Source organism: Trichechus manatus, unplaced genomic scaffold (assembly GCF_000243295.1).
Source record: "Trichechus manatus latirostris isolate Lorelei unplaced genomic scaffold, TriManLat1.0 scaffold00006, whole genome shotgun sequence".
Lineage (NCBI taxonomy): Eukaryota > Metazoa > Chordata > Mammalia > Sirenia > Trichechidae > Trichechus > Trichechus manatus.
Genome location: NW_004443942.1, coordinates 4073932 through 4098411, shown reverse-complemented (window position 1 = coordinate 4098411; position 24480 = coordinate 4073932). Strand labels below are relative to the sequence as shown.

The following is a 24480-nucleotide window of genomic DNA, read 5'->3' as shown; positions in this document are numbered from 1 at the left end:
ACTTTCAGAGTATAAAAATTCTCAAACATAATTGAGTATGTTTCCAGTGGAGAGGTATAAACTATACCTTTAAAAGACATATGAGTTAAAGAGGCTATCAAAGTTACTGCAAATGCTTATATTACTATGGACTTTAATAAAAACTTTGGAAAATATCTTAAGATTGCTATCCAAGATGTCAATATTTAGATGCCAGTAGTGCAATTAAACATACCTTATAAGCCATTTCTACTGCTTCTTTTAATGTCTTATCTTTATGAACCTCCAATTTATTTTCCATCATTACTTGTTTCACAGGATGCAAACAGAATAATTTTATCTAGAAAATGTAAAATATCATCATTAACTCAGCAGGCCAAGAGTTAAAGTTTAATTATTTTGTAGACTGCATTTTTTTTCTGATTGTCAAAATACTATACAATTTTTAAAGCAAAATTGGGATCATTCTCTCCCATGACTATTTTTCTCACTTAATAACTGGTGGTGAATATGACTCGCATCATACGTTCAAAAGCATTAATTTTAACAACTGTATATTTCTTTATAAGCATACATGATGATTTATGTCATCATTCCTCTCCTGATGTACATTATGGTTGTTTCTAATTTTTTTCCTAGTTTGGAAAATACTGTGATGAATATCTCTGGGGTCAAAATCCTTAGGCATCCGTGATTATTTCATTAGGTAGTATTTTCATGACAGAAATTATATAAAAGAATATGAATTTAAGGCTTTTAATACATATGACCCAATTTCTATACAGAAAGGTTTCACCAAGTTATTCTTCTATTAGCAGAATATGAGAAAGTGCATCTCACTGCACCCTCACCAGCACTATCATTATATGTTACTGGATTTTTTATACACAAAATGAAAGAAAATCTTACCTTAGTAATACAGCTGTTACACTGCTTAATGATCATGATAGCGTAAATGTCTACAGAATCAACCCAATGAGTTAGTTTAAGAATTGTGGTTAAGCAAACTTCAATAAACCAAAAAAACCCCCACTGCTGTCAAGTTGATTGCGACCCATAGCAATCCTATAGCACAGAGCAGGACTGCCCCATAGGGTTTCCAAGGCAGTAAATCTTTATGGAAGCATACTGCCACATCTTTCTCCTGCGTAGCAGTTGGTGGGATAGAACTGCCGACCTTTACATTAGCAGCTGAGAGCTTTAACCACTGTGCCACCACAGCTCCTCAGCAAACTTCAATAGCACTTTTTAAATAAAAGTAAAATTATGGACTCTAACCTTGCATGTATTACGCTCAATTTCTCGTTGCCTCTTTTCTTGTTCTTCCAACTCTCTCTCTTTCTGTACCAAGTTTTTAATATGTTCTGGGTATTCATCCACTTCTAGAAATTCTATTAGTAATAAAAACAGGGTAAGATGGTATCAACAATGTTAAGCTTCCTTTATTTACTCTCTTCTGGTATGCTCCCACCGTATACACTTCTACTACAGCACTCATCAAAATATATCTCAGTTTATTCTCTCAACCTGGAACGTGAGCTTCTCTCAAACAAGGGTGAGGAGCTAGCTGATAACCACACATGGTTAGGTCTCGTATTTTAAAAGGCTATATATTTATCTGAAATGGCTATTAAATCCAGGACAACTCTAGTACGTAGACTAAGATTTTTAGGATGAAAAAGCTCTTTAAAACTTGGAAATAAAATCATTTCTGATTTTAAATTGTGCTATCATCATCCAACTGTGTGACCGTGGCAAGTTTACTTAACTTGTCTAGAACTAGGTTTCTTCTCTGAAGAGAAGTTTGTTAGTAGCACTACCCCCACTGAGTTCCACCACTAGTCTGTCAGTTTGCCCTACCGTGGTGGCTTGTGTGTTGCTGTGATGCTGAAAGCTGTATCACCAGTATTTCAAATGCCGGCAGGGACCCAATGTACAGGCTTCAGCAGAGCTTCCAGACTAAGACAGACTAGGAATACGGACCTGGCAGCCTACTTCTGAAAAAACTGGTCAGTGAAATCTTATGAATAGCAGCAGAACATTGTCTGATACAGTGTCGGAAGATGAGCCCTTCAGGTTAGAAGGCACTCAAAATATGACTGGGGAAGAGCTGCTTTCTCAAAGTAGAGTCAGCCTTAGTGACGTGGGTGGAGGAAAGATTTCGGGACGTTCATTTGCTGAGGTGGCATGACTAAATGAGAAGAAACAGCTGCAACAACCATTAATAATCAGAAGGTGGAATGTACAATGTATGAATCTAGGAAAATTGGAAGTCATTAAAAATGAAATGGAACACATAAAGACTGACATCCTAGGCATTAGTGAGCTGAAATGGACTAGTATTGGCCATTTGGAATAGGACAAACATATGGTCTACTATGCAAGGAATGACAAATTGAAAAGGAATGCATCCCATTCATCGTCAAAAAAAAATTTCAAGATCTATCCTGAAGTACAACACCATCAATGATAGGATAATATCCATATGCCTACAAGGAAGACCAGTTAATACGACCATTATTCAAATTTATGCACCAAATACCAATGCCAAAGATGAGGAAATTGATTTTTTATCAACTTCTGCAGTCTGAAATTGATCAAACATGCAATCAAGATGCACTGATAATTACTGATGATCGGAATGCAAAAGTTGGAAATGAAGAAGAATCAGTAACTGCAAAATATGCACTTGGTGATAGAAACAACACTGGAGATCACATCACAGAATTTTGCAAGGCCAACAACTTCTTCACTGCAGATACCTTTTATCAACAACATAAACAGCGACTATGCACATGGACCTCGATGGATGGAATATACAGGAATCAAATCGACTACATCTGTGGAAAGAGATGATGAAGAAGCTCAACATCATCAGTCACAACAAGGTGAGTGGCTGACTGCGGAACAGACCATCAACTGCTCACATGCAAGTTTAAGTTGAAGCTGAAGAAAATTAAAACAATTCCAGGAGAATATATCCCACCTGAATTTAGAGATCATCTCAAGAATAGATTTGATGCACTGAACACTAATGACCGAAGACCAGATGAGTTGTGGAATGACATTAAAGACATCATACATGAAGAAAGCAAAAGGTTATTAAAAAAGAGAGAAAACAAAGAAAAGACCAAAATGGATGTCAGAAGAAACTCTGAAACTTGGTCTTGAATGTAGAGCGAATGGAAGAAATGAAGAAGTAAAAGAGCTGAACAGAAGATTTCAAAAAGCGGTTTGAGAAGACAAAGGGATTATATTATAATGAAATGTGCAAAGACCTGGAGTTAGAAAACAAAAAGGGAAAATCAAGCTCAGCATTTCTCAAGCTGAAAGAACTGAAGGAAAAATTCAAGCTTCGAGTTGCAATACCAAGGGATTCTATGGGCAAAATACTAAATGATGCAGGAAGTATCTAAAGAAGATGGAAGGAACACACAGTCACTATATGAATAAGAACTGGATAACATTCAGCCATTTCAGGAGGCAGATTATGATCAAAAACTGTCAGTACTGAAGGAAGATGTCCAAGGTGCACTGAAGGCATGGGTGAAACACAAGTCCCCAGGAATTGATGGAACTGAGATGTTTCAACAAACAGATGCAATGCTGGAAGCACTCACTGGTCTATGCCAAGAAATTTGGAAGACAGCTGTGGCCAACTGACTAGCAGAGATCCATGTATTTGTGCCCATTCCAAAGAAAGGTGATCCAACAGAATTCGGAAATCATCCAACAATATCACTAATATCACATGCAAGTAAACTTTTGCTGATGATAATTCAAAAACAGTTGCAGCAGTAGATCGACGAGGAACTGCCAGAAATTCAAGCCAGATTCAGAAGACGACGTGGAACGAGGGATATCACTGCTGATGTCAGATGGATCTTGGCTGAAAGCAGAGAATACCAGAAAGACTTTTTACTGACTATGCAAAGGCATTCGACTATGTGGGTCATAACAAATTATGAATCACATTTTGAAGAATGAACATTCGAGAACATTTAATTGTGCTCACGAGGAACCTGTACATAGACCAAAGGCAGTTGTTTGAACAGAACAAGGAGATACTGCATGGTTTAAAATCAGGAAAGGTGTGTGTCAGGGTTGTATCCTTTCACCATACTTATTCAATTTGTATGCTGAGCAAAAAATCTGAGAAGCTAGACTATATAAAGAAGAATGTGGCTTCAGGACTAGAGGAAGACTCATTAACAACCTGTGATATGTAGATGACACACACTTGTTTGCTGAAAGCGAAGAAGACTTGAAGCACTTATGATGAAGACCAAGGACTACAGCCTTCAGTATGCATTATACCTCAGCATAAAGAAAACAAAAATCCTCACAACTGGACCAATAAGCAACATCATGATAAATGGAGAAAAGACTGAAGTTGTCAAGGATTTTATGTTACTTGGATTCACAATCAACGCCCATGGAAGCAGTAATCAAGAAATCAAATGACGTACTGCATTGGGCAAATCTGCTGCAAAAGACCTCTTTCAAGTGTTAAAAAGCAAACAGATCACTTTGAGGACTAAGGTACAACTGACCCACACCATGGTATTTTCAATCACCTCAGATGCACGTGAAAGCTGGACAATAAAGAAGACCAAAGGAGAACTGATGCCTTTGAATTATGGTGTTGGCAAAGAATATTGAATATACCATGGACTACCAGAAGTACAGCCAAAATGTTCCTTAGAAGCAAGGATGGCAAGACTTCATCTTATGTACTTCGGACATGTTATCAGGAGGGACCACTCCGTGGAGAAGGACATCATGCTTGGTAAAGCAGAGGGTGAGTAAAAAAGAGGAAGACCCTCAACAAGATGGAATGACACAGTGGCTGCAACAATGGGCTCAAACATAGCAACAACTGTGAGGATGGTGCAGGATCGGGCAGTGTTTCATTCTGTTGTACACAGGGTCGCTATGAGTTGGAACTGACTGGATAGCACCTAACACCACCACCACCACTCTACAGTTATTACCTGGGATATAATGAAAATTCAATAAATACTGTTGCTGCTGTTGCTTTTACAACAAATGCTATTTGTTTATTATTATTCACTGATAACTATTATCTTTCCTTTGTTCCCAAGGCAGTTTTTTAGCTGCCTTCTAACCAAAGCAGGCAGAATGACAAACAAAACTGATACCTTTATATGTTGTATTTCTCCCTCTACCTAATGTCCAGATTCACTTAAATAAAGAAAAAGCGATTATCATTCCTGAGGCTACTTTTAAACAACCAATGAAAGCAAAACAGCACATACAAAAACTGATTACCACGGACCTACATATGTATAATTATTTTTTACTAAAGTTTTTCTTAATGACCATAACTTCAACTATAACTGAAAGTTTTAAAATGACAATATGAAATTACAACACCTTTTAATAAAACCCATAATTATTAGGCATGAAATAGGAAGAACAATTTATATCACAAACATCACGTGTCTACAAAAGGCACAGATCACTGTATCTAGAAATGAGCTCTAATTTAAAAAAAAATTCCATATCATATTATATAGCGCCCTCTGGTGCTTCATCACAAAATTAAAGTGAGTGTAGAGTGCATAAAGAAAAGAAAACTGTGCTCTGGAAGACTGGGTGCCACAAAGGACACATGAACTACCTCCAGGTAGCTATGACTTGGGAAAAACCACTCTTTGGGATACAGTTTCAGATGACACAGCCTTACTTGCTCAAAGTAAAAGGGACTTGAAGCATTTACTGATGAAGATCAACGACTACAGCCTTCAGTATGGATTACACCTCAACATAAAACAAAAATCTTCACAACTGCACCATAAGTGACATCATAATAAATGGAGAAAAGACTGAAGTTATCAAGAATTTCATTTTACTTGGATCCATAATCAACACCTGTGAAAACAGCAGTCAAGAAATCAAACGACATAATGCACTGGGCGAATCTGCTATATAAGACCTCTTTCAACTGTTAAAAAGCAAAGATGTCACTTTAAAGACTAAGGGGCACCTGACCCAAGCCATGGTGTTTCAATCGCCTCATATGCATGACAAAGCTGGAGGATGAATAGGGAAGACAGAAGAACTGACACCTTTGAATTATGGTGTTGGCAAAGAATACTGAATATACCATAGACTGCCAGAAGAACAAACAAATCTGTCTTGGAAGGAGTACAACCAGAATGCTGCTTAGAGGTAAGGATGCTGAGACTTTGTCTCACATACTTTGGGCATGTTATCAAGAGAGATCAGTCCATGGAGAAAGAAATCATGTTTGCTAAAGTAGAGGGTCAGCGAAAGAGAGGAAGACCCTCAACGAGATGGATTAACACAGTGGCTGCAGCAATGGGCTAATGCATAACAATGACTGTGAGGATGGCGCAGAACCGGGCGGTGCTTCGTTCTGTCGTACATAGGGTCGCTACGCGTCAGAACCAACTCAATGGCACTTAACAACAATCGGTGAAGAAGAATAATTATTTTTGTTCTGAAATCTCCATTCTGAAATGACTGTTATAATTTCCATTAATTTCACAATAAATTATTGAACTATAATATGCCAGACCCTGGAGTACATCTTGGATGAAAAGATGAATAAGACCTAATCCTTGTATCAGCTGAATTCATAATCTGATGAGGGTTTCCAGAAATGTAAAAACATTAAAATGCTTAAAATAGATTTACTCATAGTACAGCAATTTCTAAACATAGGAACTATGGTGAAATCAAAGACAGTGATTCTATTATTTTAATAAAAATTACAAAAAGAACATGAGCAAATATGTCACCTGGTGATGTATCTATACATACATACAATACACATACACACGCACACGCTGTACCTATATGCAATACCACTTCAGAGTTTAGCAAGAAAAAATGGGAGCTCTAATTTTTTAAATTAATAATTATTAAAACAAACTTTGTACATAGGTTTATTTCTGGAATTCTTAATAAAATTAAAGTGTAATGAATGAAATGTGCTAGACTTAAAACTTTGTTTGCTTTCTAAGCAAATAAGCAGAGATACTTAGAGTGGTACGTTGGAAGATCAGTTCATATACGGTCCCCATTCAAAACATTTACATAATAAAACACCAAAAAGCTTGTAATTTGAAAGTAATAATAGCTAACATTGAGTTGCTACTATGTACCAGGCAAGATTTATATGGTTAAAATATTATTTCATTTAATTTTTTTAAGACCCCTAAGAAGTGTTATTATTATTTCCACTTTACAAATGAGAAAAGTTAAGACTTAAGAAAGGCTAAATAACTTGCTCTAGGAGACACAGCTGGTGAGCAATGATTGCTACACAAGTCTGGGTTCATTATCACTACACCAATCTGCATATAAATACAATCTTACTGCAAATAAATATCCAGTTTATTTAACGTAGAGTAAGCCTTGTTTGTCTCTTAGTGTATTAAAAAAGAATTTAACAACTTTTTTTGAAATCTTCTTACTACTTGACAAGAATCATTTTGTAACAGTTTTTATAATTATCTCTTCCAGGCATAAAAAACCTTAATTGGCCCATCATTTAAACGTGGTGATCTCAGTTTGCAAAACTTATGAAAGAAATGAGCTTATAATACAGATTAAAATCAAATAACTGTATGTTGACATACTTGCATTTCTTACTGGATCCTTCAGTCTATATATCAGCATATACGCATTTGTGGAGCTAGCAAAAATATAAAAATGATTAATAGGGACAAAAAGTAGATTGCAAAGATTTTATTTCTTAGCATTATGTATATTTATTTACAATAGTATTTTTTGTTTGTTTCAGACAATTAGAAAATAATCATGCCACTGTTCTCAGGTTTACATTTAAAACATAGTCAAAAAGGAGAATCTATTTTATTTTTAATGAGACATTTATGAGACGATTCCATATCACCTCTTGGTAACACTAAAGTTCAAAAGAACCTGTGTTTTGGAATGCCTACTATAGTTAGGTTGGGGGTCAGAAATTTTTTTTCTGTAAAGAGCCACATAATAAATATCTTAGGATCTGCAGGCCACACATGGTCTCTTAATTCTGTTGTTGTAGTATGAAAGTATCAACAGACAATATATAGAGAGATGAATATGGGTGTGCTCCCATAAAACTTAATTTCCAAAAACAGGCAGCATGCTGAATTTGGCCCATGAGTAGTTTACTGAACCCTGAGTTAAGTCTTTAATGGTAAAAACTATTGAAAAGTTATAATTGATTCTAATTTATAAATCAGCTGAGGGCTTAACCACTGTTGCGCCAGAACTCCTTAACTTATAAACACTAAAAATTAGGAAATTACTTACCTCGCAAAAGCACTGGAATAATATCCTCTGCTTCCTGAAGATCCACCATGTGTCTTCTTAATGTCCTCTTGCGTTATCTAAAAAGTCATAACATTATTTTCTATTTTGGAAAACCTATTAACACTGTTACATTAATGTCAGTATGTAATCCAATCTTCAAACCTCAGAGTCAAATGCTACATATTTTCAAGATGGATCTTTGCACACAGATATCAAATTATAAAATATAATCAGTGGCTGCTACCTGCCAATCAGTTCTAGTGCTCCTATTTAGGTGGTTTACATGAAGGCTCAGGGCAAGAGGAAAATCAGTAGTCTGTCTCTAGAAACATTCAGCAAGCCCAAACAAAACAAAATAAACAACAACAATAAATAAATGCAAGACATTTACTGAAAGCAAAAAGGAAGGACTGATTTGGCATGGGTCTTAAGATGGTTTACTGGATAGACTGATTCTCCAGTTTTTAATGGACCCTGTTATTAATTAGAAAGAAACATTCCTACACACGTCTTTCAAAACAATAATCTTAAAAAGTCCTCTCCTTACCCTGCTGACATGTTGATCATTGAAGCTGTACCACTGCTCATCACTGAATGACTTTATACAAGCATAATAATGACCACCAGCAGCACTCCCCGAATGAACCATAACAGAGAAGAGCTCATAGATCAGGGAATTCTAAGGGAAAAAATAAAAGTAACTCAGAGAGGAGGAAAAACACTATATCAAAACTCTTTTTTTTTTTTTGTACACTTCTTATTCTCTATCAGCACATAGTGAAGCAACATGATAGTTGTATATATGTTAGGCCAAACTCCCTAAGATAAAATTAAAATGACAAATCACCAAGTAATTTTATATGAGTTTAGAGTTTCACAAATTTCATTTAGTGCATTTCTTTACATCCTAATTATGCTATAATCTTTGGAGCCATACACATCTGTAAATATACTGCATTTTAATGTAAATAATGAAATAATGTGCAAGTTATAAATCTTTTTTATAGCGTGTCCTCCCCCATAAGGTATTTTCATAAACGTGCTATGCTAATTTTTCGTACGTTTCTTTATGTAAAAATTAATGGTATGAAATTTTAGAAGCAGTTAATAAATACAAGCTGTTCTAATATGCACATCCAGGACCAAGAAATCACAAATAGCATACTGTTTTTTTATTCAAATAAGATTTCTTCTATTTCCTTTACAACAGAGTGAAGGGAGATACTGTATTTTTACGCACATAACGTGCACCTTCTATGTTTGTTTGCCAATCACTCCCCCGCCCATGAGGTATTTTCCTATGTGCTGCTATGCTAATTGTTTTTACATGTTGCTGTAAAGAAAAGTCAGCATAGCATACTTATGAAGATAAGAAGATAAGGAAGATAAGAATAAAACAAAGTAAGAGTATAAAAAAGGGACTTTGACATGAGAAGATTCCTCAGATGGTGACAAGCATGCTTTCTTTTATTTGCTTTTCTAGAAGAACTAGAGTTTCTCTCCCCTATCCTTTGCTTAAAAAAAGCATCTGAGCAATGCTACCTAAAATTCTCTAGACATTCCAGTTTATTTAAGAAATAACTTTAAACTGACTAATATTATTGATCAAATAGTGAAATTTCTAGAAAAAATTCTAAAAATATCTGGTAATTTCAATATGCTGGTTCATATTTTATTTCTAAAACTAAAATTAATTACAGTGGTGACTGAGAGGAGCTTTCAGAATTTACCTGTAATCCAGAATTTGTGTTTAGAGCACTGAACAACCTATGAAATATGGTAACTCTTTGTGTTTAAATAAAAGTGTTTTGGATGTAATAAGTAAAAATACAGCTTATTATCATAGGTTTTTTGTGTGTCAAATCTTAAAAGCACCTTTTGGAAGTGTGAACATCAAAACATCCTTAGAAGAATTTGGAGACACTGGACAAAATCTTGATATGACTGAATGCTATGAACAATATCTTCTGAAATAAACAGACCTCCCTATACAACTGGAAAAACCCTGCCAAGCAACAGCTATACTATTTTTAAAGTTTTATCATAATTACCAAAGCCAAAAGGAAATATTTTTCCTGGAACATTCTGATTGCTAGACCACAATAATGGTAGAAGGCTCTTAAGACTGAATCATTCTGAAATTCTGAAAATGAGAATTGCATATATCATAAGCAAAAGATAAAACGGCCTATTTTTGAAAGAATACCAAAACCCAAACCAAACCCATTGCCATCAAGTCTATTCCAACACATAGGGTGAAACTGGCTGTAAAGGTTTCCAAGGCTGTAATCTTTATGGTAGCAGATTACCACATCTTTCTCTCACAGAGCAGGGGGTAGGTTCGAACCACCAACCTTTCGGTTGGCAGCCAAGCGCTCAACTGCTACGCCACCAGGGCTCCTTTTTGAAAGAATAAGGGTTCTTAAATGCAATAATCTTAGTTTCAAATCACAAATAGATTGCTAAGAGGTAGGAAGGAGGATAAGAAGAGTGACTTCATCCAAAAAAAATACATTCTAATTTTCTCTTCTAATATTGGGCAGCAACTTGACAGCAGCTAACAACAATAACAAAGCATACATTACTAAATAAATATTCAAACACAGTACTGCTAAATAGAATTATACATTTCTAGAGCTGGGAAGAACAACAGAAAGCATCTCGTCCAAATTCCTCTAAACTGTAGCAACTGAAAGACACACAAATTCAATAATTTGTCCAAAGTGACACAGTTCGTTAATGGCAAAGTCAGAACTAAAACCCAGATTGTTTAACCCTCTACTGCAGGGATCTGTAAAGGGTAGACATTAAATATTTTAGGCTTTGTCGGCCATGGAGTCTCTGACACAACTACTCAACTCAGCCATTACAGCATGAAACCAGCCATCCCATTGCCATCGGGTCAATTCCGACTCATAGCAGCCCTACAGGCCAGAGGAGAACTGCCTCATAGGGTTGCCAAGGTTGTAAATCTTTATGGAAGCAGATTGCACATCTTTCTCCCATGGAGTGGGTAGTAGGTTAGCAGTCAAGCACTTAACCACTTGTCCTACCAGGGCTCCTTAAACCAGCCATAGGCAATATATAAACAAATGAGAGTGGATATGATCCAATGAAACTTAATTTATAAAAACAGGTAGCACTGAACAACAGATCCTGGAAGCTCAGAAACACCAAGCAGGATAAACACCCCACCAAAACAAAATGCAAACAAACAACCAAACAAATCCCCCCGCCCCCACCGTGAACTATTTAGGTATATCATATTCAAACTGCATAAAACAAAAGACTGAAACATCTTGAAAGAAGCCCGGGGGGCAGGGGGGAACATTACTTCTAGAGAAACAAGGGCAAGAATTACAGCATACTTCTCATCAGAAACTATGCAAACAAGAAGAGTGCAATGAAATACTTAGTGTTGAAAGAAAAAAATCACCAACCCAGAATTCTATATCCAGTGAAATAATCCCTCAAAAGTGAAGGAGAATTAAAGATATCCTCAGACAAACAAAAACTGAGGGAATTTATCACCAGCAGACCTGTCCTGCAAGAAATGTTGAAAGAAGTTCTTCAAGTAGAAAGAACATGATATAGATCAGAAACCCGGATCTATGTAAAGAAAAGAGCATCAGAAAATAAATAAATGAAGGTAAGATAGAATCTTTTATTTGTCTTATTCTTAATTGATCTAAAAGATAACTGTTTAAAGCAATAATAGTAATAAACGTATTGGGTGATTATAGCATATGGATAAGTAACATGAATGACAGCAATGTTACAAGAGACAGGAGGGAGGCATTGGGAATACTTTGTTATCAGTACCTACGCTTATACATGAGGAAGGACAAGGTTATTTGAAGGCAGATTTAGATTAGTTATAAATGTACACTGTAAAGTCTAGGATAATTGCTAAAATTTTTTTTACGTATAACTGATACACAAAGAGAGGAAATAAACAGAATTATATAAAACACTCAAAAAAAGAGACAGCAGAAAAAAGAAGAGGAAAAAGAAACTAAAAGCAAATGCAACTAATAGAAAACAATTACAAACACAGTAGATATTAATCAAAGTATGTGAATAATCATTTTAAATGTGAACGGTCTAAAATACATCAATTAAAAGACAGAGCTTATCAGAGTAGATTTAAAAAAAAAACAAAAAACAAAACAAGACCCAACTATGTTATCTACAAGAATTCACTTTTAAATGCAAAGACTTAAAGAGGTTAAAAGTAAAGGGATGGAAAAAGACATACTTTCTTTTTACAAAAGAAAGCTGGAGTAACCATATTAATTCCAGACAAAGCAGACTTCAGAACAAGGAAAATTATCAGATAAAGAGGGGAATATGTAATACTAAAGGGGTCAATTCTCTAAGAGGACATAAAAATCTTAAACATGTATTCACCTAAAAAAAAGTGTCAAAATACATAAAGCAAAAATTGATAGGAATGAAAGAAGAAATAGACAAAATCACTAACATGGCTGAAGACTTTCAATACCCCTCTTCAGTAACTGATAGATCAAGGAGGCAGAAAATCAGTAAGCATATAGATGGCCTGAAAAGTACTATCAATCAACTTGATGTAACTGACATTTATAGAGTATTCTATTCAACAACAGCAGCATATACATTCTCAAGCTCACATGGAATATTCAACAAAATAGACCACATTTTGAGTCATAAAACACATCTTAACAAATTTAAAAGTACAGAAATCATATAAAGTATGCTCTCAAACTACAATGGAATTAAACTAGAAATCAATTAACAGAAAAATGACCAGAACATCCCCAAATATTTGTAGCTTAAACAATATAATTCTAAATAACAAATGGGTCAAGGAAGAAGTCTCAAGAGAAATTATGATATAGCTTAATCTAAGTGAAAATGAATATGCAACACATCAAAATTAGAGGGATGCAATGAAAGTAGTGCTTAGAGCGAAAGTCAAACCACTGAATGTATATATTAGAAAAGAAGATCTAAAATCAATAGTCTAAACTTCCAACCTAGAAAACTAGAAAAAGAATTAATTTTAATTAAATTTTTAATTAATTAAATCCAAAGTAAGCAGAAGAAAAGAAATATTGAAAATCAGAGCAGAAATCAATGAAATTGAAAACAAGGGAATTAAAAGAGAAAAATCAATGAACTCTACAACTAGCTCTTTAAAAAGATCAATAAAATTGATAAACCTCTAGTCAGGCTAACTGAGAAAAAAAAAGAGAAGATACAAATTACTAATAATAGAAAAGAAGGAGCCATCACTGTTGACCCCATGGACGTTAAAAGGATAATAAAAGAATACTATGAACAATTCTAGAAGCCCTGATGGTTAAAGTGCTTGGCTGCTGACCGAAAGGTCAATGGTTCAAACTCACCAGCCGCCCTGGGAGAAAGATGGGGCAGTCTGCTTCCATAAAGATTTACAGCCTTGGAAACTCTATGAGACCATTCTACTCTGTCCTATAGGGTCTCTAGGAGTCGGAATTGACTCAACAGCCATGGGTTTCATTTGTTTGGTTTTATGAACAACTCTATGCCCACAAATTGGATATCTTAGATAAAATGGACCAATTTTTGAAAGATGGAAAGTATTAAAACTCACACAGGAGAAACAGACAACCTGAGTAGCCCTCTATCTACTGAAGAAAATGAATTAATGATTAATAACCTTCCAAAAAAGAAAGCACAAGCTCAGATGGTTTCACCAGTGAATTCTACCAAACATTTAAGGAAGAAATAATACCAATTCTCCATAATCTCTCCCAGAAAATAGAAGCAGAGGGACCACTTTCTAACTAATAAGGACAGCATTATCCTAACACCAAAACCATATTAAAGACATTCCAAGAAAGAAAAACGACAGACTGGTATCTCTCATGAACACAGATGCAAAAATCCTCAGCAAAGTATTAGCATATAATATGTAACAAGGTATAAAAAGAATTATATACAAGAACCAAATAGGATTTATTCCAGGTATGCATGGCTGGTTCAACATTTAAAAATTCCAATCTATGTAATCCATCATATCAACAGGCTAAAGAAGAAAAATTATATGATATTATCAACTGATGCAGAAAAGGTATTTGACAAAATCCAACACCCATTCATGATAAAAAACTTTCAGCAAACTAGGAATAGAGGGAAACCTCCTCAACTTGATAAGCACCTACAAAACTCAATAAACTTCTCAACTTGATAACAACTGCAAAAACCTACAGCTTCTGCTTAATGGTGAGAGACTGAATGCTTTCCCTCTAAGATAAGGAACAAGGCAAGGACGTCCTCACTTACCACTCCTATTCAACATCATACTGGAAGTTCTAGCTAGTGAGCTATGACAAGAAAAAATGAAGTAAGAAAGGTATACAGACTGGAAATGAAGAAATAAAACTAACATTAATTGCAGACGACATGATTGTCTGTAGAAACACAGACACAGCACTGGATTTGGCCCACCAGCCATAATTTGTCAATCCCTGCTCAAATGCAATGTTCTTTATAAATTATAATGTACCCACTATGTTATTCATTACATAGCAATTCCTGTTCATCTATCTGACCTGAACAAGATAGCTTTAACATATAAGGGTAATGGTGATGATGGTGAGAATAATGGTAATGGTCTAAAATAATTTATGTAAGTGTAGCTCTATTATCAAATCTCACTTAAAAAAATCACTGTATTTAACATGACTCTAGGCTATTGATCAGTCTTTAGGTTATTTATTATTCACACCATGCTCATGACATTCTATCTATAACTTGCCCCTCAATAAAGCTTAATATATGATTGTGAAAGAAATGGTTTGATGAAACATCAAAATCATTGACACAGAGACAAAAGAAAAAAAAAAGACACTATCCCAGAGATAATCTAGTCTTGTGGCTTTCAAATTATGATCCATGGAACTATGTCATTTTCTTGAAGTACCTTAAGGGCTGTCATGTGGGAGCGGGAGGGAAACTGAGGACTTTAGCTTTACCCTACCTCAAAAAGGTTACTTCTAAAACCCTGAAACTATTGCCCTGAGGTAATCTTTAAACCTTAAACCAAAAATATCCCCTGAAGTCTTCTTAAAACCAAACAATAATTTATTTTAACTAGTAAAAAATGTCTGCCTTGAGCATTATGCTCTTTTAAGAACTACCTATATGGAATCCAACTGACAAGAGCAACTTGAAAGATTAGACAGGAACTCTAGGGGGCAGTGAATTTATGTTAATGGAAGAGGAACAACTCAGAAAAGGAGGGTGAAAATGATTACACAACTCGAAGAACGTAATCAACGTCACTAAATGGTGCATGTAGAAACTGCTGGTGTGTTTTTCTGTATATATTCTCAACAACAATAGCAACAAAATAAATGAAATTATATACACACATACACACACACACACATATATAAAGATTACCTCTATTATTAACAGTTTTATAAAGGGTTCTATGGCCAATGTTTTCATTGCTCTATATGTGAAAACTCAGATGTGATATAAGATTTTGAGACTTGCTGCAACATTAAAGGTAGAGGTTTCCTGACTTAGAATCTTGGTTTCCTGAATACCAAGGCAGCCTTTCCACACTACCACCCAGCTTGCTTACACAGTTACAGTTCAGCCTCCCAGAAATTAATGACTCCACTAGTAAGTAGTAGTTTTTCCTAAAGTTTAATTATGATCATATACATACATACAAAAAAAGTCATAAAAAAGTCTTAAAAAAAATTAAGCTTCTTAAAAAGAACTTCATAGTATTAGCTACAACAATTATACAACAGTTTAGAGATTACTTTATTCTCCCCTTCAACTAAAAAACACAAAGAAAAAATGGTACCTTTTCAAGTCCAGGTTTTGAAATCTTCTCATTTCCACTATTGCTTTCAAGGCAGATTCCTTCATCAACACCATCATCATTGGAGAAGTCATTGCTCATCTGATCACTGTGACAACTGCCTTCATTTTCTGCTCCACTGTCAGTGCAACTTTCAGTCTGGGGAGATTTCTTAATAAAACATAATTATCTTAAAATTATAAGCCAAATAAAGACAAAATATAGTCAACAAAACTTTTTGTTCACTAACTCCCATAATTTCAAGAAATTCTTATTAATAAAAATATTTATTTTAAGTCAGTTTATATTTTCTCTTGAAAACAATAAAATAACTAGTGTATTTTAAAGGCATTTCTATATATCCTTGAAATTCTAACACGACAATTAGTGATCTGGACTTCTATTAAACCCCATTTATGTTTATAGCTGCAAAGTGACAATATAAAATTACCATCTCTTTCAGCAAAATCCATAAAAGCAGAGACTCTGAGCTCCAAAATAAGCTTCTTGTCCTCAAATCCCCAAAGAATATCACCTATTTTCTTGAAGAAAAAAGTTCAATCCAGTCTATTACTGTACTAGGTACTATACATAATTAGAAAGAAAAATAAGACATTGTACCTATCCTCAAGAATTTTATACTCTAATGTGGAGCGGTGGAAATGTAACAACAGCAAATCATACTTATCCATGCTTTTACGGTTTTTAAATCACTTCTATGCAAAATTAATTTGAAGAATTCCACTTCATAGATATCCCCAAACAACCTTAGCCTTTCCCCCATTATTTTAACATTACATATATGTGTGTGTGTGTCTGTGTGTATACATATATCTGAAACTGTTTTTATTTCAATAGTGTTAGAATGCTTCTCTAAGATACAGGGTGTCGATATGCATAAATCATTGCTTAAAAAAAAAAGTCTTAAAACAACCCAATATGTAACAAGTACCAACTTTTTGCCAAGAACTATGTCATTGTACAGAACGTGTCTAAGATACAGTCCTCATCTCTCAAGAAAGTTTTGTTCAAGGAAAAACGGAGGTGAAAATCAACTTTAGATCTCTATACTAATTTCAAAGACACAATTTCTGAAAACTTCAACTAAGCCAGAACATCTTGTCTTCTCCCAAGAACTAGACCTAGAACTTCCTAAAAAGTACTGTCAAACTTTATATCTAGGTATTCTTCCCTTGGGAAAGATTTCTCTTTATAAGAAATACATTAGGAATATACAGAAGATTGATCTGACACTGATCTCTCTGTGTAAGAATCCTCCAAGGATTATGTCTCCTTTGAAAGTTCAGTATAATTTGGGAAGATATTCCAACTCAAGCAAAAGTATTTGATATATTATTTTAAATTAAATCTTTCAAAATGTCATGTGGTCATAGCTACCATTCAATGAACATCTATTTTACCAGGCACTCTCTTCTTACAGAAGCTATAAAAAGCAAGTATTACCTTACTTTATAGACAAGGAAACAGGCTCAGAAAGGTTACATGAATTATCTAAAAATCAAGAAGCAGGACAAGGTTTTGCACCCACATCTAGGTAGGCCCAAAACATGTGCTCTTCTAGTCCACAATGCCCCTTAGTACATAAGTACTAAAATAAAACTTGATGGATGTTTAAAATTATTTTTCAGCTCCTGGGAAAAAGGCATTTTTATATTTATAGTCCTCAGTTCGGATCAGAAAAAACACTTTATAGTAGTTTTGAGAATAAAGATTTATCACTCTGTAACAACTATACTAAATGGCTGTAGATATTCTCCATAACGAAATCACAACAGTTTCTAAAAGAACAGAGTAGGACATTACGAATCTTTTACTGTATAAGGGTAGCTTCTATCAAGATGAGAGCCTGACACCAGTGTCAACTTACTCCAAATAGCTCCTATAAAAACATGACTAAAACAGATTAATGAAAAATGTAACACAACAAAATACAATAAATATTTACCTCATCTTCAACATCAATAAATGTACTCATATCTAGCTCCTCAGGAAAAGTCATCCGATCATTCAGTTTAATCCTGTGCATTGTTGTATAATCAAAATCAAACCTTTTTAACTGTAAGGTCAGCAGATAAGGAAAATGCAAAAACCGAAGGCCCTAAATAAAAAAAGAAAGACTCTATGGAATACTGAATATTAGCACAGAAAATTAAGTATTAATTTCTATATGGCGTCTACCTTTCGTGCATCACACTTCTTCTTACAGCGTTCACAAAAATACTGATTTGGACCATCCAGGATCTCTGGCTGAATAAATGCATGCAATGCTTCTTCCTAGTCAGGAGAAAAAGCGATTGTTTTATAATTACTTTAAAATATTGTGATATCAATGACAAAGTCCTGAATCTAAAAACAGTGCAATTATCTAAATACTTGTAAGTAGAATCGCTAGAAAAAGCAGGAACTCAAAAGGGTGGAAACAAAAACAGCAAAATATTATTATCACTACAAAAACTCATTCTGCATGAGCTCTGCCTTTGCCAAGTATTATTTTAAAAGTTATGGTTCTGCAAACCATAGTCATTTCTACTTAATTTTTATAGTTGACTTTGCATTGTAGTGTTTGGCTAAATAATTTAACAAAAATACTCAGTCTTCAGATTAAAAAGTAATTCCATCCTTCTTAGAGAAGCAGTTACATGCACCATGTTAATCTTGGAGAAGGAGGCATTTTTAAATTGTGCAATAAGTAACAGTGACATCTGAAGAATACATACTATCCACACACTTAATAATCTAATGATTACCCCTAATCATGAAATTTAGGGTTAGTAATCCACCACCACACTAGTTTATAAAGACTTAAAAACACTGTGCAACCTTCTTACTGCAAGTCAGATACTGCCCAATTTGAAAATGGATAATGGAAGTTCCTGGACTGTTTACTGAGTAAAACCATATGGTTCTCATTTTTCCATACAGCCTTAAGGCAGAAGCAAGAAACTCAGCATGCATATTATTAAAGAATCAAGTGGACATAAAATTCACTTTAATGTTTAATCACTGGCTTTTCACCATTTAAGATAAGTTTTAGTTAATACAATATATAAGACTGGATGGATAATCTCAAATTTCATCTGCTGTCATTTTTCTTCACAGACGGTCTAAGCAGAAATACTAATATTTATTACATGTAAAGAAAAAGAAATGGAATCATTAAGACATACAAAATATCTTCAAATATTTTTCTTCTGATACAGAACGAGTTGTTCCTCAAAAGACATATAAAGAAAGCTTGATCTGACCAAAAGGACGTAGTTGCAAAATAGCTAGCAAAGCTTATAAAACTGCTGTTGTTAGGTGTCGCTGAGTCGGTTCTGACTCATAGCAATCCTATGTAAAACAGAACGAAACACTGTCCAGTCCTGTACCATCCTCATAATCGTTGCTGTTTGAGCCCACTCTTGCAGCCACTGTCTCAATTCATTTCGTTGAGGGTCTTCCTCTCTTTTGCTGACCCTCTAGTTTACCAAGCATGATGTCCTTCTCCAGGAACTGGTCCCTCCTGATAACACGTCCAAAGTACGTGAGACGAAGTCTCGCCATCTTCGCTTCCAAGGAACATTCTGGCTGTACTTCTTCCAAGACAGACTTCTTCATTCTCTGGCAATCCATGTTATACTCAACATTCTTTGCAAACACCATAATTCAAAGGCCTCAATTCTTCTTCACTCTCTCTTTCTCACTGTCTAGCTTTCACACGCATATGAGGCAACTGAAGATGTCATGCCTTGAGTCAGGTGCACCTTAGTCCTCAAAGTAACATCTTTGCTTCTGAACACCTGAAAGAAGTCTTTTGCAGATTTGCCCAATGCAATACGTCGTTTGATTTCCTGACTGCTGCTTCCATGGGTGTTGATTGTGGATCCAAGCAAAATGAAATCCTTAACAATGTCAATCTTTTCTCCGTTTATGATGATGTTGCTTATTGGTCCAGTTGTGAGGTTTTCTGTTTTCTTTATGTTGAGGTGTAATCCATACTGAAGGCTGTAGTCCTTGATCTTCATCAGTAAATGCTTCAAGTCCTCTTCGCTTTCAGCAAGCAAGGTTGTGTCATCTGCATATCGCATGTTATTACAGAGTCTTCCTCAATCCTGATGGGTGCTCTTCTTCAAATAGTCCAGCTTCTCAGATTATTTGCACAGCATACAGACTAAACAAGTATGGTGAAAGTATACAACCCTGACGCACACCTTTTCTGATTTTAAACTACGCAGTATTCCCTTGTTCTGTTTGAATGACTGCCTCTTGTTTTATGTACAGGTTCTGCATGAGCACAATTGTTTCAGAATTCCCATTCTTCACAATGTTATTCATAATTTGTTATGATCCACATATTGTTTGACACAGTACACCTTGGAGCAAGATAAAAAATATGAAAAGATATTTAAAAATCTTCTAAATTCAACTCCCTCTCTACTTCTGTTCTCGGGATACAGGTAGTACTAAGTGGGGTGGGGACCAAACAGCTGGCCTTTGTTTGTCTATTCCACATGACCAATCATTTTACTGGAGTTTGGAGGAAAAGACACTTAGAAAATAATTTAACTCTAAAGCACACTTTAACAATGAAATATGGCAAATTCTGTAAAAACAACTGAGAAAAAAATTTAAAAGATGTCAGGTCTAGGCCTGACATCAAATTAGACCAAAACAACTAAACCCATTGCTTTCAAATCGATTCAGACTCATAGTGACCCGACAGGACAGAGCAGCACTGCCCCATAAGTTTTCAAAGGTGAAGCTAGTGGATTCAAACTGTCGACCTTTTGGTTAGCAGTCTAACACTTAACCAATGTGCCACCAGGGCTCCTCAAATTAGTTAGGCTTTATGAATACAGGTAATTTGTACTGGGAAAACACTAAATACACATATATTTTAACAATATACGGAGGGAGAGTGAGCAATTTATGCAATTTAAATTCCACTTTAAATCTATACTAAAGGTGTAGTGTGTTAGTCTCAGATTACAGTTTACAACTAGGGCTACATTTTTTTTTTTTTTTAATAATATAAAACAGAAAAAGCTTACAAGAACAGAGAACTCCCAAGAAAATCTTTACTCAGATTCACCAACTCTTTTAACATTTTGCTACTTTTGCTTTATAATTCTCTCTTTACACACACACTATGATGCATTTTTTCTGAATCATTTGAGAATAGGTTCACACATTATACTTTACCTCAATACTCTAACGTGATTTTTTAAGATTAACTATATTCTTACATAAACAGTACAGCTATCAAACTCAGGAAATTTTTATATCGATAAAGTACTTCTGTCACTCTATATTCCAATTTTGTCAATTATTCTAATAATATCCTTTATAGCACTTCTTCCCCTCAGTACAGGATCCAATCCAGGATCACAGACTGCATTTGACTGTCTGTCTCTTTAGATTCCTTTAATCTGGAGCAGTTCCTCAGCCTTTCTTTCTTTCGTGACTTTTTTTTTTAAGAATAGAAGCCAGTTATTTTATAGAATGCTCCTCATGATTAGATTCAGGTTATGCATTCCTTGCTAGGCATAAGTAATGACACGTCCTTCTAAGGGTATCACAGTTGTAGGCCATAATGTATCTAACCTCTCACTGGTGATGGGAACGTTAATCACCTAGTTGGGGGTTGTCCAGTTTCTCCACAATATAGTTTTTATTTTCCCCTTGCAAATAATAAGCAATCTGTAAGGAGACACTTGGGGATCATGCAAAAATCCTGATACTTACCCAAACTTTCCACCCTAGATTTAGCATCCACTAATGAAGTCCCTAGAGTTCCTGGGTGGTACAAGTAGTTAACATGCTCAACTGTCAATTGAAAGGTTGGAGATTTGAGTCCTCCCAGAGTCTCCTTGGGCGATCTACTTCTGAAAAATCAACCACTGAAAACCTTATGCAGCACAGTTCTACTCTGACATGCGTGAGGTCACCATGAGTTGGAATTGACTCGACATCAATTTGTTTTAGTGGATTCCTGCCTAAACCAAATTTTAACATATTTGTCTTATGAGCCAACTTCAAAATATTTTTCTTTTAATATGTTAAGTTAAACCTATTCACATTTATCGATATAACTGATAACATTTGGTCTCATCTGTCATTATTTTGTGCTATTAATTATTGTGTATCAGGTAATATTTACTGTATTTTTATGCAAATAATGCATGCCTTCCACGTTTGTTTGCCAACTGCTCCTTCCCCTGCGAGGCAATACGCTTATGAAAACACCATGCATGGGGATGGCACAGTTGGTAAACACAGCAGACGTGTGTTGTGTAAAAATAACAGTACTGTTTCATTTCTCTATGTGGTGTGTCTTCTTTGCTGTTTTTAAAATTTTCTTCTAGTATTTAGGAAAATCAGTAATTTTATACTAGTTGTTACTTTTGCACTTCAACTTTTGTTAGTGCCCTTAATCCCCTTTATTCTTACTTAATCTTTTGATGTCTGGTCTGCCAGTTTTAAATAGTATCCTCTGTCTTCCATCTATTACCTATACAACAGTCAGTGATCTTATTCTACTTTCCCTTTCTCTCTCCTTTCTCCCAATTTTTAAAAGGTATACTCTTTGTACTTTGTCTAACATTTAAAATTTCATACTATTCTTCTACTCATGTGCTCACCCTTGTTTTACTCTTGCTGCTTTTAAGACTGTCTCCTTGACTTCAACTTTTAGCATTTTTACTACATGTCTATTTGTGGGTCTCACTGCATTTAACCTAGATGGAGTTTGTTGAGCTTTCTGGATGTATAGGTTATTGTTTTTCAATAGATCTAGGAAGTTTTCAGCCATTACTTCTCAAAAAGTTTTTCTTCTCCTTTCTCTCTTTCCTTTCCTTCTGATACTCCCATTATGCATTAACTGTTACATTTAATGTCCCACATTTCTCTGAGACTCTGTTCATTATTCTTCATTCTTTTTTCTCTGTTCTTTGGCTTGTATAATCTCCATCAATCTACTTTCAAATCTTCTAATTCTGTCTTCTGCCAATTAAATATACTGTAGAGCACCCTAGTGAAGTTTTAATTTTAGTTATTGTACTTTTTAACTCCAGGATTTCCATTTGATTATTTTTAAAAATTTCTATCTCTTTTTTGAAATTCTCTATTTGATGCAACATTGTCATCATACTTTCCTTCACTTCTTCATTCAAACCTTACTTTAGGTCTGTGAACATACTTATAATGGCCATTTTGAAATCTTTTTCTGTTAGATCCGCTATCAGGTCACTCTCACAGGCAGTTTCTTTTGCCTGTTTGTTTCCCCAGTATATGGGTCATACGTTCCAGTTTCTTTGTATGCTTTGTAATTTTTTGTTGGAAACTGTACATTTTAGATAATATATTGCAGCAACTGTGGGTACTGATCATCCACACTCCCGAGGCTTGTTATTGTTATCTGCTTGTTACTTTGTTTAGTGACTGGTTGGATAATTTTAATGACTCTCTTCCCTTTTTCCTTAGTGTTAAATCTCTGATTTTTTGTCTCAGGAAGGCACAGCTTTGGATATGCCCACAGTCACCCAAGACTGACAGTGGTACTGGTAGAGCTCTCTTCTACTCTTTCTCTGACCACACCCAGCTGTGAAACTACACTAATTGTCAGCCAATTGCTCTACTGCTTACGACAATTCCCTTGGGCATATTCCTCCACGAACTATTCAGACCCAGAAATCAATTAAAGCTATATTAATAGCTTCTTAACAAGGTGTCAGCAGGATAATTATGAATAATTACAAATAAGATTAGTTACAAAAATTAGCTTCAATTCATTCATCCAATCAACAAATCAACTATATAAAGGATGGGATAATCTGGTTATATGGTTATATACATATTTACCTGCACCTAATGTGATAGATGACTAAAATTCAGGCCAAACTATATATTTTAAGTATAAAAAAAAGGTTGTGGGCCATAAAATGGAACAAAATATTATAAACTTTGTATTATTAACACCATGAGCTTTCCTCTTGGGTATGTTAAATTATTCATGTATCATGCTTCTAAACTACCTTTGGGTTGAATATGATTTTTTTTTTTTTTATTATTCCAAAGCAAGGATAAGAGTTTTATTTTCTAGAGAAAGAAGAAAACCAAAGACACAAAGAACAAACTAGTCTACAGAACTAATAAGTCTTCACAAATAATGGCCTCATCTACCTTGAGACCAGAAGAACTAGATGGTGCCCTGCTACCACTACTGACCATTATGACCAGGGACTCAACAGATGGTCCCAGACAGAATGGAAGGAAAATGTAGAACAAAACTTAAATTCCTAAAAATGAGGGCATACTTACTGTACCAGTAGAGACTAGATGAACCC

General features: G+C 34.9%; 1 protein-coding gene across 6 annotated transcripts in view; it reads right to left on the bottom strand.

Moving 5' to 3' along the window:
• USP47 (ubiquitin specific peptidase 47) overlaps window positions 1-24480 on the bottom strand; it is a 148552-nt gene that overhangs the window by 46829 nt on the left and 77243 nt on the right. For all 6 annotated transcript variants that reach the window (XM_023737249.1, XM_004369651.2, XM_023737263.1 and 3 more), the window contains 8 exons: window positions 18332-18427; window positions 18099-18251; window positions 16136-16303; window positions 8837-8968; window positions 8290-8366; window positions 7611-7666; window positions 1258-1370; window positions 215-319 (listed from right to left, as the gene is read on the bottom strand). In XM_023737249.1, coding sequence (XP_023593017.1) covers window positions 215-319; window positions 1258-1370; window positions 7611-7666; window positions 8290-8366; window positions 8837-8968; window positions 16136-16303; window positions 18099-18251; window positions 18332-18427 — 900 coding nt within the window. The remainder of the gene's footprint in view (window positions 1-214; window positions 320-1257; window positions 1371-7610; window positions 7667-8289; window positions 8367-8836; window positions 8969-16135; window positions 16304-18098; window positions 18252-18331; window positions 18428-24480) is intronic.